The sequence below is a fragment of the Lepidochelys olivacea genome (genome assembly GCF_965140295.1).
Source record: "Lepidochelys olivacea isolate rLepOli2 genome assembly, chromosome: 6".
NCBI classification, from domain to species: Eukaryota; Metazoa; Chordata; order Testudines; family Cheloniidae; genus Lepidochelys; species Lepidochelys olivacea.
This window is the reverse complement of record NC_140416.1, coordinates 11,959,347-11,972,956: the sequence shown is the minus strand read 5'-3', so window position 1 is coordinate 11,972,956 and position 13,610 is coordinate 11,959,347. Positions and strand designations below refer to the sequence as shown.

Sequence of the window (13,610 nt, the reverse complement as noted above, 5' to 3'; positions counted from 1 at the left end):
TTTCCAGGCATCTCTCACCGCGTTCCCTGCTGCCCTTTCTTGTTCCCCATTCTCATATACTGCCTGGGCCTGTATAGAGGACAGACGTCCTCTACCAGGGCCTGCTGGGAGGCAACTAACCAGTCACAGGTGAACGGGTCCTGTTCCCTCTTAAAGGGGCCAGTCACCTTGTGACAGGGCATAAGCACACGTTTAAGGGCTTTGCTTTATCAGTGCCAATCACAGCCATTTGTCAGAAAAGAAAAGCTCAAGGAACAAGCTGGTAGATTGATTGATTGACTCTTTATCTAGGTTGCCACTGATTGGCTGATTTGTATTTTGTAAAGAGGCATCAAGAGATTAAAAACCATTTATCTGGAGATTACTATTAGCAACACCTAAGATTATTACAGCTAAGCAGTTACTAAAGATTAAATTTAAATTCTCTTCATTATTTGCATTTCAGTAGCACCTAGAGGCTGCAGGGAAGATTGGTGCCCTATTGTGCAGGGTGCTGTACAAACACATTGCAGCAGATAGGCCCTGTCCCAAGCAGCTTACTGACTGACAAGACAGACAACGATCAGAAGGGGACACGACTTCCCAAGGTTACCCAGCATCCCTGAACTGGGATTGGCAAAGGAGCCTTCAGGACTGAGACTCCCAGCTCTCATTCACTGTGGGCATTTAACTCTCTTAGGTTCTTTTGGAAGACCCAGGACAGTGGCTTATCCCCTTGGCCATGCTGCCTCTACAGCTCCTCTCCTCCATCAATTGCTATATGTTTGCTTTGCAACAACAAAACCAGCCTAGTCGATCTGACACTTCGACTCTCATACAGTAGCCCAGTGCTGCAATGTTAGGGTTGCACACTCTGTGGGGAAGGTTTAAATCTCAACAAAAAGTTTTTCCATTGGTGTTTTTTTTAAAGGAATCATAGATTCCAAGGCCAAAAGGGACCTCGAATCTTGGGGTCCCCACATTTTGGATAGTATGTACATGTCAGCATGCCTTTAGGCCCCTCCACGCTGCTCCTGCTGAATTTATACCCAAGCAGCATGTTGTTTTCAATCCTGTCTCCTTTTTGTTCTTACTCTTAGGGTAGCTTGCAGATAACTATGGTAAATGAATGGAATAAAAGCATCCACCTGCCCCAATGAAGTGGAAAAGAGTTACAACAGATATGGAGAGAGAAAAGGAGGAAGTCAGGGAGGTGGGAGAGATGATGGGAAAGAGGGGTGGATGGACAGAGTGGGAGGAGAGGCTGAAAGATAGGGAAAGGGAGCAGTGGTTGGTGGAGGGTTAGACAAGGTGAAGCCTTTGGCTCATGTACCGCTGCTCATCTGCTGGAATTTACACTTCCCCCACAAATCACAGAACTGAACAAATGAGGCCATTTAATAATCCATCCCATGTGTTTCTAGTCGCCCACATGAAGAGCAGCCCACGTCACCATCCCAGGAGCCAGGTTAGTGCCCTGCCCTGCCCTCACTCGCTTTTCCACACCGCTTGCCATTTGTGTTTTGCAACCATGGCCAGCCACTCTCCTGGGACTTGCAGTTCTGCCCCAGAGATCTCTCTCCCGCCATCTTAGGTAAAGATATCATAAAGTTCAGCAAGATAAGTACCCGGCTCGAGGTGTCACGTTACACTCCTTCTACAGGAGGGAAGCCCTCCGCTCAGACACACCCTTCATTATCGCTCTCCAGTGCATGCTACAGGGGGAACTCCTGTTCAGCCAGGCACCCCACCACCATCATGTATGACAGATCCCCCTACCAGGCCCTACCCATTCAGACAGCCCTGGTTCGCAAGTGTGCACTAGGAAGCCACTCCGCCGCAGTCAGCAGAGAGCAACCTAGGGATAGAGGAGAGGGAGTTACCCAGGGGACAGGCCAATGGGTCCCAGCCAGCAAGGGGCACTGCGTAGAAAGGAAAGGGGGTGGAGAAGCCACCTTTATAATGAGATGTGTCCATGGGAATCCTTTCCCTATTCCTGCTAAGAGCACACCTTACCCCCTGGAGCGCGCTGTCCTCCTGCGGTCTCTCCCCCTTATCTAGGGGGCTGCTCTTGCCTCGCTGGTTACACCCATCAGTTTGTCTTTGCCGGGAAGAGACAGGAAGGAGGTGTTTGCCCAGGTCTGTCTCCCATGAAGGATGCTGCCCAGAGATGACTAGTGCTAAGAGCTGGCACAAGGGAGGGGCACCCAATGGGGAATTACAGGTTGGGCTCAATCAGTCCTGCGCTGGGCTCCTGTTTGTGTCTCCAGAGAGCTGCTCCCCATTCCCTGGCAGTGCACGCATTGAGTTAATCATTGCTCAGATCCATTTAGCTCATTGGGGTTCTTATCAGACAGCGCAAAGTCCAAGGGCAAGGCCCAGTCAATCAAGAGCAGGGAGTTACCCAGCATGCTGTGCAAGGCAGCCACCCCACAGCTTTCCTCGCTGGATGCATGACAAATGGCATACCACACTGGGAGTTTCCAATGGGGTCTACCCCCAGGGTCACCTGAGCTGTGGGCCAACAAGGGTATTGCCCTAGGGTTCTTCAGCCAGAGAGGAGACAGGCAGCACAGGGGAAGGGACACACCAGTTACAGCCCTGAACTCCATGGGCCCCTTGTTTAGAATAGAGAGTCTATAAGTCCATGGGGGGGGGGGGCGGGCAGGGGCCCTGCACACACAGGGTCAGCCCCAGCTGGGCATATCAGCCATGGCCCAAGCCCAGGACAGGGAGATTCTAGGAGGATACCATTTTTCTCTCTCTCCCTTTAAAATGCATCTGCTGTCTGTATTTCCAGCTACACGGTCAGGTGTAGAAGAAACACCAGGACAGAATGAAGCAGAGGAGAGGAGCCAGCCCCGGCCCTAGGGTGGGGAGAGCTCCCCAGGAGGAGCAGCTACTGACCTAGGACCAGATTAGTCGCAGACGGAGCCTCCACAGCACTTCTGGGCAATGAACAGACCAAGGGTGTAACAGCCCTAGAGTTACACTCCGGATGAATATGGCCCAAGAACCCTGGCGACCTCCCTGCTCTAGCAAAGCAGAGCAAAGGGCTAAGAGAGGCCTCATCACAGCCAGCAAGCCAGTCACAAACACTGACTGCACATAAGCCAGACAGAAAAGTGGCCACCAAACCACACGAGTGGAGCCTTTGTGGAGCAGGCATAGCCACCAGGACCAGGAGTGGGCTCAAGGGCTGCCAGCCAGGCACCAAGCCTTTCCCCTCTCACTGGGTCCAATCCAGCCCCAGCTCAGAGGTGACTACGAGGTATACCTGTGTGATACTTTTACAGTGCCATGAACTCAGTGACCTCAGCCTACTTCCAAAGAGATCGGTGTCTGGGTCGCAAAGCCCACTCTATCCAGTACTTGTTGGCAGCCTCACCGTTGACGGTTGGAGCAGAGAAGCCAAAAGCTGATTGTGGCCGATGACCAAACTTCCTGCTCCCCTTAGGCCTGAGCCCCCTAGGAACACACCTGGCAAGGGGCAGCCTGGAAGGGGAAGAGGCACTTGTGGATACAGCAGACTCCATTCTCCTGGGTTGTTGGTGCACAAAGCCCTCTCAGAGACACCATGTGAGAGAGACTCCGGCACAGGCCACATGGTGAGCTGGGGACAAGGAGCGTACCAGCCAATGGCGCCCCTGCTTCTGTTCCCGGATGGACGGTGGGCACTCCCTGCTTGATCGCCAAATCCTGTTCCATGAATGCTTGACACAAACCCACCTCAGCCCCAGGGATGCCCACCAACAGCTCATGGCAGCTATCTGAATATTCATCCTCCCAGCTGGGCGATAGGTCGCTTTGGTCACCTGCTATTGTCTATGCCCCCTCATTGGGCGACTCACACTTTTATAAACTAGGAAGAGGGCTCCGACGAGCGGCTTCTGGTTCAGACCAGCCCACAGTGCGTCCGCAAGGCTTCTGCTTCCCACCAACCACCTGGTACGCGAGCATTCACTGAGATGAATGCTCCTGGGGAAGGGCTGCAGGCACCGTCGGAGCAAAATGCTCAGGGTGGCTTCCTCGCAGGGTTTGGCCAGCTCTGGAGATGCTGACAAGACCAGAGGGCATCTCCATTCTCCAGGGGCTCGCCAGACCAAGCAAAGGGGAAACGCAGTGCATCAAGGCCCTGATTCCCCATCAGGCTTCTCAGTGGAATAACCAGCACCCCAGTTCAGTTCAACCCCTGCCCTTCTGCCTCAAATTGCCCTGAGATGCAATTCACAAGGCAGGACCTGATCCTTCACCCCACAGCAGGGCAGAGGGAATCACAGCTGGTGCCTGCTGCAGCTGCCTACAAACGAATGAATGGTGAAGGGACCATGCCCAGGTGCACCGTTGCTCAAATCTTACTAACCAGCTCCGAGGGATGCAATCCTTAAAAGCCAGGCTCACTCCAACCAGCATCCTGGCCATTCCTCACCAGCACACCCCCCCCCCGACATTGGGAGGAGCCCTCCCCTCTAACAACCTCAGCCACTGATGTGTCCCCTTCAGTCAGGGACTCCCAGTCCCTGGCAGGACTCCATTTGTGCCACTGGCAGCCACCACCTCCAGCTGCCAACTCCCACTGGCCACCAGCCGGGGCCTTCTCCAGCCAGCACTCCCAGCCACCTGGGCCAGAACAGAAGCCCACATCGGGAAGAACTTGCGGCAAAGAATGTCTCAGACCCTGGTCACCCGAACTCCAGAGGGAACCTCTGTGGGCATTAGCATATGTTGCTCTTTCTGAATCGCAGCACCCAGAATAACCCCGAGCTCCTCATCAACCCTAAGCCCCTCCAGGATCTACTCCCAGCCCTCGTACATCCTCACCAACAGCTCTGCCCTTCTCTCACTTCCTCTTCCCTTCTCCCCTCCCCCATGTTCTCAGCCCCAGGGAAAGAGGAGCCCATATGGCACAGGTGAGGGGCAGTGGGCTGCACCTGGGGAAGCACTGCCAGAACTGTGAGACCCTGGATGGGGGAGCAGGTTGTTCTGTGTTGGGCTCACACCTGGTAGCAGGATGTGGCCATGGTTCCTGGGAGCCTTCTCCTTCCATCCTCCCAAGACAGGCCACAGCTGCTATCTCCCTCTGTGCCTGGGACCAAGGCTGGCATTCAGTGGGTGCTGGGTTCCTCCCTCTCCCCTGCAGGGGGCCTGGAAAGGGGGCTATGCTCACCAGTGGCCTCAAATTGCCCGCTCTCCTCTGGGACCGACATGTAGATCCAAAGCAGACAGGTGGGCAGGGGAAGTCAGATGGCAAGAGAGAGGAGAACAGACAGGCAGACAGAGAGGAAAACTGCACAGTGGAAGGGCCGTAGGAAGCTACCTGCTCGGATCCAGCGCATCCTGAGTGCGGGTGACAACGGATGTCACGCTCCAGCGTCCCCGCTCTCCTCCTCGGTCATCCCGCTGTCTCACTCGGCTTGTGTGGACCCCAGCACTGCTGCCGGCTGGGTTTTCTATTCTCTCTGCGAGGGGTGGGGGGCCAAGAAGGCCGGGAGGCTGCCACCTCTGCGCAGCGCCTCACTCTAACAGGCACCCTCCAGGATTTGGGTCTGCGGGGGGATTACCGAAAGGGCTGGTCATGTGTTTGTGCTGTACCAGCTTCCCCAGGGCTGTTCTGTCACAGGCTAACTCTGCTCAGCGAAATTCTCCACACAAAGCCTCTTAGCTTCCTGCCCGCAACAAACAGCCCCTAGCGAGACAGCCACCCTGCGGGGCCACTGTCCCCCATCCTCCTCCACGCAAGCATGGCTGAGCTGGACACCAGCCCCGGAGCAGATGTGTCCTGCATTCGGAGCGGGTGACCCACCAGCTCTCCTGGGGGGCGGCGAGGGGCTTTCGGCAGTCACGCACAGGCCAGAGCACCCTGCGGTTCCCCACTCAGTGTCTGCACCCCAACTGGCTGAGGTGTGATTCCCCAGGGAAAGCTCTCCTCAGAAATGGCAGCAGCGGGGAGTACTCAGAGGAAGCCAGTGGCAAAGGCTGAGGGGCAGCGGCATGGCTGAGCCAGCAAGCCCTGAGGCCTGGACAGCAGCGCAGCTGAGCTGGCAAGCCCAGTAACCAGGGCTGAGGAGCGTTTGTGAAGCCCTGTTCCTGGATAAATGCAGAGCACCTGCTGGTGTTCAGTATATGGGGCTCTTCCCTCTGAGTCAGGAATGACCCAGCCCCACAGCATAGCCCTACGAGATCCTGGTCTGCTGGAGGGGCCATCTTCCAAACGAGACATCAAACTGAGGCTCTGATCTCTTATGGTCATGAGAGACCCTCACAAGAGGAGGGGTATTAATCCTGTTTTCTGGGCAAATTTCAATTCAAATAATTATGTTCCGCCAACAAAATGCTCCCTACATTCTTAATTAGATACAGCATCATGGTCAGTTCCTGTCCCAAACTCATATGAAACGTTGCTGTGTGAGCTAAAAGCTGCCACATTCCACCCCAGAGGTGGCTGCATTTCAGTGATGTGGGAAATGACCCCTACTAAATATACTAAAGTCCTTTGGGAGCCAGCTGGATGAGAGGTGCGGCAGAGATGCAAGCTCCCTGCAGTCCTCTCCCTGCTCTGGTCTCACCTCCAAGCACCACCCCACCCCTCTCCATGGAAAATTCTGCATCACCACTCCCATTCCCACAGCCACCTTTCCTTTGCACAGGGCGGTGGGGAGGATTTCAGAGCCGGGGCACTCTGAGGCTGTGGCGTCAGACGTACAGGGTCACGGATTCAGCCTATATCCATGTTCACGACACTTCAGCAGTATTGCCTCTGCCTCCTACACAGCATCCCTGCCTGGTGTCTAGGCATGCAGCCTCCAGCTTCCACCCTGGAGGCCCCAGGCCTGAAGTCCCTTTGCTCCCACTATGATAACCCATTTGTGCGAGTTCTGTCACAGGAGACCCCCAAACTGTCCATCTGGGTCCCATCATAAGCCCCCTCACACCCCTGTAGTCCTCAAATCAGCTTCTCTCTGGCTCCTTTGGGACCCCTCAGTCACACCCTCACAACACCCTGGTGGGGCAGGAACCTGAAACTACCGCCTGTCTTGAGAGGCCTCCCTATAGGCTCACTAACAATGAGCCAGATCCTCAGCAGACAGAAATCAGCCAAGCTCCAATCACTTGAGTGGGGATGCTTTGCCCCAGCCGGGGACCCAGTGGTGGGGTGGAATTCTGCTCCATCTTTCTTCAAAGACCAACTGATTTTTGCTCACCCCTTGTGTGACTGCTTATTGTTCCACTGCATTACCCAGTCTACATGGAAACATTAGGGTGACACAGACACAGCACTCAGGAGGTGTGAAAAATTCACACCCCTGTGCACCGCAGCTATGCCGGCCTAACTCCGGTGTAGACATGGCCACGCTGACCTAGCTACTGCCACCCAGAGAGGTGGATTATCTACGGTGACAGAAAAAACCCTCCGTCACTGTGGGAAGCATCTACACTATGGCTCTCCAGCAGCATGGCTGCAGTGGTGTAGCTGTGCGGCTGTATTAGCTATAGTGCAGACATGCCAACATGCCAACAAAAGGATAGGGAGTGGTTAGACCAAGGGATGAGAATGGGAGTCAGTAGTTCCAGGTTCAATTGCCTGCTCTTCCCTCATCTGACCTTGGGCAAGTCACCTCAACGCTCTCTGCCTCAGTTTCCCCATCTGTAAAACAAGGATGACAGTCCTGAGCTGCCTTGCAGAGGGGCTGTGTTCTTTAATGATGTCTGGAAAGCCAGCTGAGATCCAGGATGGAAGGCACCAGAGAAGGGCACTGTCTCAGTCCCATTAATACACACACACTGACTAAACATCCACTCGCTCCCTGGTTGATAAACAACGATACACACTCACTCATTCACACTCACAGCTAAGAGATTCCTGTGACCCTTCAGGCAATGACTAACAATTCAACAGCAGGGCTAGGGCAGCCCTCGTGAGCATGCAAGCAAACACAATCAGTCTGTGTACACACACACACACACACAGGCTTGCTACACACAGAGGAACTTTACCCACTAACACCCTACAAAAAGATTTAACAGGCCAACCCTCAGACAGCTGCCAAGACGCTATCCACCCCCAGTCCTGCTTGTTCTTCCTTTTAAAGCTGCTCGGCACATCTTTCCCGATGTACATTCTTTAACTACCTCTTATCTCGTAAATTAGGCGAGAGAGAGAGGGATCCCGAATAGCTGAGCTCTTTCGTAACTGGTTCCCTCGTGTGAGTGTTAGGCAGGGAAGAAGGTAGAGTTTCTAGCAGGATGCCAGCCAAGGGTCAGGCTTTTTATACTCCCCACCTTCCCTTTGATACAAAATACAAACGCTCTAGGTAAACACTGAACACTGTGCAGAGACCAAACTTAATTCCTTTACCTTCCCCGCCAGAGCCTCCACCATCCCACTCTCTGCCGCGAGGCTTTCCATTTCCTCTGCTGCAGGCAACTCTGCTGGGTGGTAATGTGATGGGCTGTAGCAAAAACTAAGGAACAGTCAGACCCAAACAGCTAGGTTCTTTTGGACTAAGGATAGGGAAACGCCTGTCCAGAGAACCCTCAGAGCATACACTACCAACCCCAGCATCTTCCTTTCATCAGCAAAGCCTGCACCCAAACCTCCTCTAGGTGCCTTCAAAGCCTCATTCAATCCAAAATCTCCTCATACCTCCCAAATCTCAGAGCAACGTCCCAAACATTTCCATTCTCTCTTTATCTCCTTTGTCTTCCCATACCTCCAAGCTCCGTGCCAAAGCAGCAAACTCCTATGGGAGAGAGATGGGTAACTCCAGTCTGACTGAAACCAGGAAATGTCTTTGAAATAAAGTCCCAGCTCCTTAGATTTTCAGACCCAAGGGGAACCAGAATCAAGCTCACACCTCACCAGCTGGGCCCAAAGCCGGGGATCTAAGGGATGTTCACACACAAGGGAATGGCTGCTTAGGCAAAATGCAAACTTAATGATGATGCTGTGATCCCAGGAAAAGCTTCTATTCCGAATGCCGTATCAACACCAGTTTAAACATGGAAAAATAACCCTTTCCCCATAGAAGATTTCAACAGTTCTCTACAGAAGGATTTTGCTATGACTAGATGTGTAAATATCAGAGGCAGCAATGTGCAGGGAACTGGACTAGCTGACCTCCCGAGGTCCCTTCCAGTTCTATGATTCTATGTCGAGCAGACTGAATATGAGGCTAGGGGTTAGGATCTCATGGGTTTTAATCCTACCTGCTTCCCAAAAGGTTGCAAGGATTAATTAGTTAACCCTTGTACAGCACTTCGAAAATATCAAGTGCTAAAAGATTATTCATAAATATGGTGGAAGTGCTAACAGCAGACTCGGATCTGGTGAGACTCAGTTTATAGTGAAGTAGAATGGACTCCTCGAATTATTTCAGCATGTTGCAATGTGCAGAAAGAAATTCCTGTTACTGTGAAATCTCCACTTACTCAGAGGGTGCTATGGAGAAAGAAAAAGGAATTCACTCTATGAGGGGAAGTCTTGATTCAAACGTGCAGCTTTCCATGGGAAGCAACAGGGATACTCAGTTTAAAGAAGTTAATTGTGTGGATATGAATCAGTCCTACAAACAGAGTTTATCCTTGTAAATGAATACACGTCTAGCATGCCGAGAAGAAACAAGGTATGTTTGTTCACCTGTATACTACCCGTCTGGAGATCACTGATCTCTCAGGACACTGAGATCCCAAGTTAAATCTGACTCCTTGCTGGAAGTCTAGCAAGATAGGCACCAACCTTTAAATCCTAATAGCTGATGATCAGTTTCACCGTTCACTCCTTCAGAACACCCTGGATAGCTGGCATGTATGAGAGAGAGAGAAAAGGATCTCCTCATCACCTCTTTCCATGGGCGGTGATCCTTTGTGCTAAAGCTTACTCCTCCATTCCCCTCTCATCCTCACCTACCACAGTGTAACAGACATGGATTAACACAACAGAACAGGATGAGCTGCCCATGGGAAACAAACTGCCATGCTGCAGGCTGCAGTGCAAACTAAGAGCTAAAATAAAAAAGTTACACAATTGAGCAACTTGCAGATGTGAAAGAAGTGTCCCGCAGCCCCGGTTTTCTTCACTTTCCATTTTCACAGGGGAAGGCAGGGGCAAGAGATTTTTAGGGTTCACCAAAAATAAATCAATCAGATGGCTCTCGAAACCCTGTGAAATATAAAACACCCCCCTGAAAGTGACAATGAGAGAAAGGCAACCAAAGTTCACTACTTCTAAATATCACACAGCACAGCACGAGTGGGACAGCCAAGGGTGGGGGGTGATGGAGCTTAGAAGCTAGGAGACTGGTGTTCAGCGGGTTGAGGATGCGGCTGGACTGGGAGTGGGGCCACCAGGAACTATGTCCAACTGGACCCCAACTGAAAACAAAGGCTGACTAGGACACAGTTTGGTGCATGTAAGAGCCTCTAAAGCAAGGCTTCCTGCCTGGTTAATCCTGTTCCACATGGGACTCAGGATCATGACTAGAAAAGCAAGAGAATCTTTTCCTTTTGAGGAAAAGAGAGAGAGGAGCTATAAAGACAACAAAGGGAAAGATTTCACAGAAACCAGAACAGGAGAAGGAACAGAAAGAGAAGCAGCCATAGTCCAAACCATTAGATAAAGCACCTTCCATTGACCATGTATTCATTTCCCTACGATCTGGGCAGCTTCCATGGCAAACAAGCTCATCATCATTTCCTCATACAATCCCCATCCCCTTGTTCTCCGTGAATACAGTATCAGCAAGCTGCACTCCCCAAACACAGAGCGAGTGAATCTCAACAAAAATACCAGCAGGAGAGGGGCCAAACTCTGGGCTTGATCAATCGATTAATCCAGCCCTCAAGTCAATTGGCGATTATATCGTCACCAGCAACAAAAGCTCCCAGGACCTGCTATAAAAAGAGAAACTGGCTAAGATGATCCTCCATATTTTCCCTTTGCCACAGGCTCTTTGTGCAATGAGCTGAATGCAAAGTGCAGATATTCTGCACATGCACACCTGAAACGTTAGTCAGTTTCCCACTGCTGCCGTCCTTCCCCTAGGAAAGCAAGTTAGCAGAGAGCACAGGAAGGGGGCTCTTGGGGAGACTCGGGACAACTAACGAAGGGAAAGAGAAAGAGGGAAAGAGGAGAGAGAACAAGAACTGACAAAAAATGAAATGCAGAGAGACAGAGCAAAGAGAGGTGCACAAAGACAAGGCAGTGAGGAGAAACAGTGAGAGGAAAGATGAATTAAAACAAAGGTCAGAAATGGTGGCAGGGCCCCAACCGCTCCATAACCTTCATTCAACTGAGTGATTCTTAATGCAACAGTTTAACTTTACTCACTATTCAGTTATTACTAAATGGTCACGTTCTACCCTTCATCTTTGTCCAGAACCCAGCAAAAGGGGCCTGATTCTCCTCTTGTACCAACATTACACCACCATAGCTCCTCTGGCCTCAACGGAGTCACTCCTGATTCACATTGGCGTTAAAAGGAGAATAGGAGCCAAGGTCTTCTGTGGATTGCGGGGAATCTGTGTCTCTGATTGTGCAGCGCCAGCCTACGGAAGCTAATTAAAATGGTGATTTAGGCCCCAGCCCAGAATATTATTGTAGGTATTATCAATCAGAGGGACAGTTGCAGCAAAGCAGGAAGAGTTCTGTAAGGAGTCCCTTTCCAAGGGGACAGAGGGAGCAGGGGAGGGAACCTGTGCTGATGTCCTTGGTCTGGGAGCAGGGGGATCTATACTGCAAGCCATGGGGTGATGGAGATGTGCTGAGGTCCTCAGTCAAGGAGCCTGACATCCATGGCTCAGGGGACTAGTCTGGAGGCCTTTGGTCTGGAGGTGACTGTAGAGGCTGGCCTGGTGCTGGGCTCCGTGTGACAGTGAAGACTACGGTGGTGGCATGTGTCTGCTGGGAGCCCGTGTCCCTGACTTGGCAGTGCTGGGACTGGCATGGCCCTGTTCAGCGGTAAGGAGGCGGCAGCTTGATGGCCTTGTCCCCGTGGTGAGCTGTGCTCACGGGGCGACGGGCAGAGCCCATGCCTAAACCCCAGTCTGGGTGTGGGGGGCTTGTGTTCAACTTCCTCCCTCTGCGGTGAGGCAGGTGCCCAGTCACGAGGGTGGCCACCAAGGCTCAGCTCCCCGCTAGGGGTGCGAGGGCTGGGGATGGGCGCCGGTCTCGCCGACCAACTTCTGTGCCCAGGTCCCTGCTTGAGGGTACAGGCGGGGGGTGGGGGGGACGGTGGCCTGCACCCAGGTCCCTGCTCGAGGTGGGTCGTGTTCTCGGGTGCCTGGGCAGACGTGTGGGATCAGTGGGGATGCGGGGGGGGGGTGTCTGCGCCCCGCTCTGGCCGCGGGTCCCGGGCTGCCCACCGCGGTCTCTCACCTTCGAAGAAGCGCTGCAGAGCCTCCGTCTCATCCACCACCTCCATAGCTGGGCCATGCACCGGGCTGCCGGGCTAGTGGCCGAGCCCGCAGGGGGGCATCCCCCCGGGCACGCAGCGGGGACGCCCGGGGGCTCGGGCCGCGCAGCGCCGGCGGGGACCGGCCCCTGAGCGCTCCGGGTGCCCCGCTCCGCTCTCCCGCCTGCTCCCCGCGCCCCGGCTGACCCGGCTCCGGCGCCCCCGAGCGCGCCCCTCTGCGGAGCCCTCAGCAGCCGCCGCGGCTCCCCCCGGGGGGTGTCGGCCCCGTCCGGCCCCGGCAGCTGCCCATCGGCCTCCGAGAAACAGCAGCAGCCCTGACACTCAACTTGGGCGGCTGGCTCCGGGCGCCCTGCCCGCCGCGCGGCTCCTCCCTCCGGCCCCGCCGCTCCGCCTCCCGGCCCGGTCCGGCCCGGCCGGGCCCCTCTGCCGGCCGCCGCGGGCAATGCAAGCACCCCGCCGGGGGAGCCGGGGGCCGCTCCCTCCATGGCCCTGGGACTGTCCCGCCGCCTTGCCGGGGGCAGCCGCGCTCACCTTCCTCCCCCCACGCTCCTGCCCCCTAAGCCTGCACAGCGCCTGTCATTCCTGCTCCCCCACGGGGGCTGGGACCCTCATTCCCCCCTTCCCCGCCAGGGAGGGTTGTTGTTATTGTAGGATAGCTCTGGGAGGTCCGCACACCCCCAGGGACTCTGGATAACAACACCCCTCCCCCACCGTTTGTTATTGTAGGGTGGCTTGCATAAACTTGTTTGTTTTTTAATAAGGTCAGTCACAAGCGCTGGTTTGTTACTGGCCTTGCCCTTTGTCGGGCTGAGCTAAGCCCACTGCTTTGTTAAGGTCAGGAACAGTGGTAGGGGAGGGGCTGCACACGGTGCTTTGTTAATGTAAGGTCATTCACAAACACCAGCTTGCCCACACTGTCTCCTTACTGTAGAGTTGTTTGGGGTTTGGGGGTTTGGACTGAACACAGGGCTTTGTAGAGTCACCCACAAACACTAGCCTGCCCACACTGTAGGCTGTATGAGGGAGTCTGGACTGCATTGATTCGCTGACAGGAGCTAGACTGCCAGCCCTGCTGAAAAATAACCCCAAAGCGTGTGTTTTGGGACGAGAACATGAGCTAGTTCACAAAGAGATCTGAGAAAGCCCAGTCAGACCTTTGGCCTTATTGCCCAGTTTCACCTCCCGAGGTGAGACACTACTAACCGATTTCTCACTTTCAGA

General features: G+C 53.8%; 1 protein-coding gene across 1 annotated transcript in view; it reads right to left on the bottom strand.

The window, feature by feature from the left end:
- The window catches only part of MYRF (myelin regulatory factor), a 106,854-nt gene extending 94,113 nt beyond the window's left edge, over positions 1 to 12,741 (bottom strand). Inside the window, exon 1 of the mRNA XM_084632218.1 lies at positions 12,353 to 12,741. Within this exon, the coding sequence (XP_084488344.1) occupies positions 12,353 to 12,398 (46 nt within the window). The 5' untranslated portion in view covers positions 12,399 to 12,741. The remainder of the gene's footprint in view (positions 1 to 12,352) is intronic.
- Between the last annotated feature and the right edge of the window lie 869 nt (positions 12,742 to 13,610).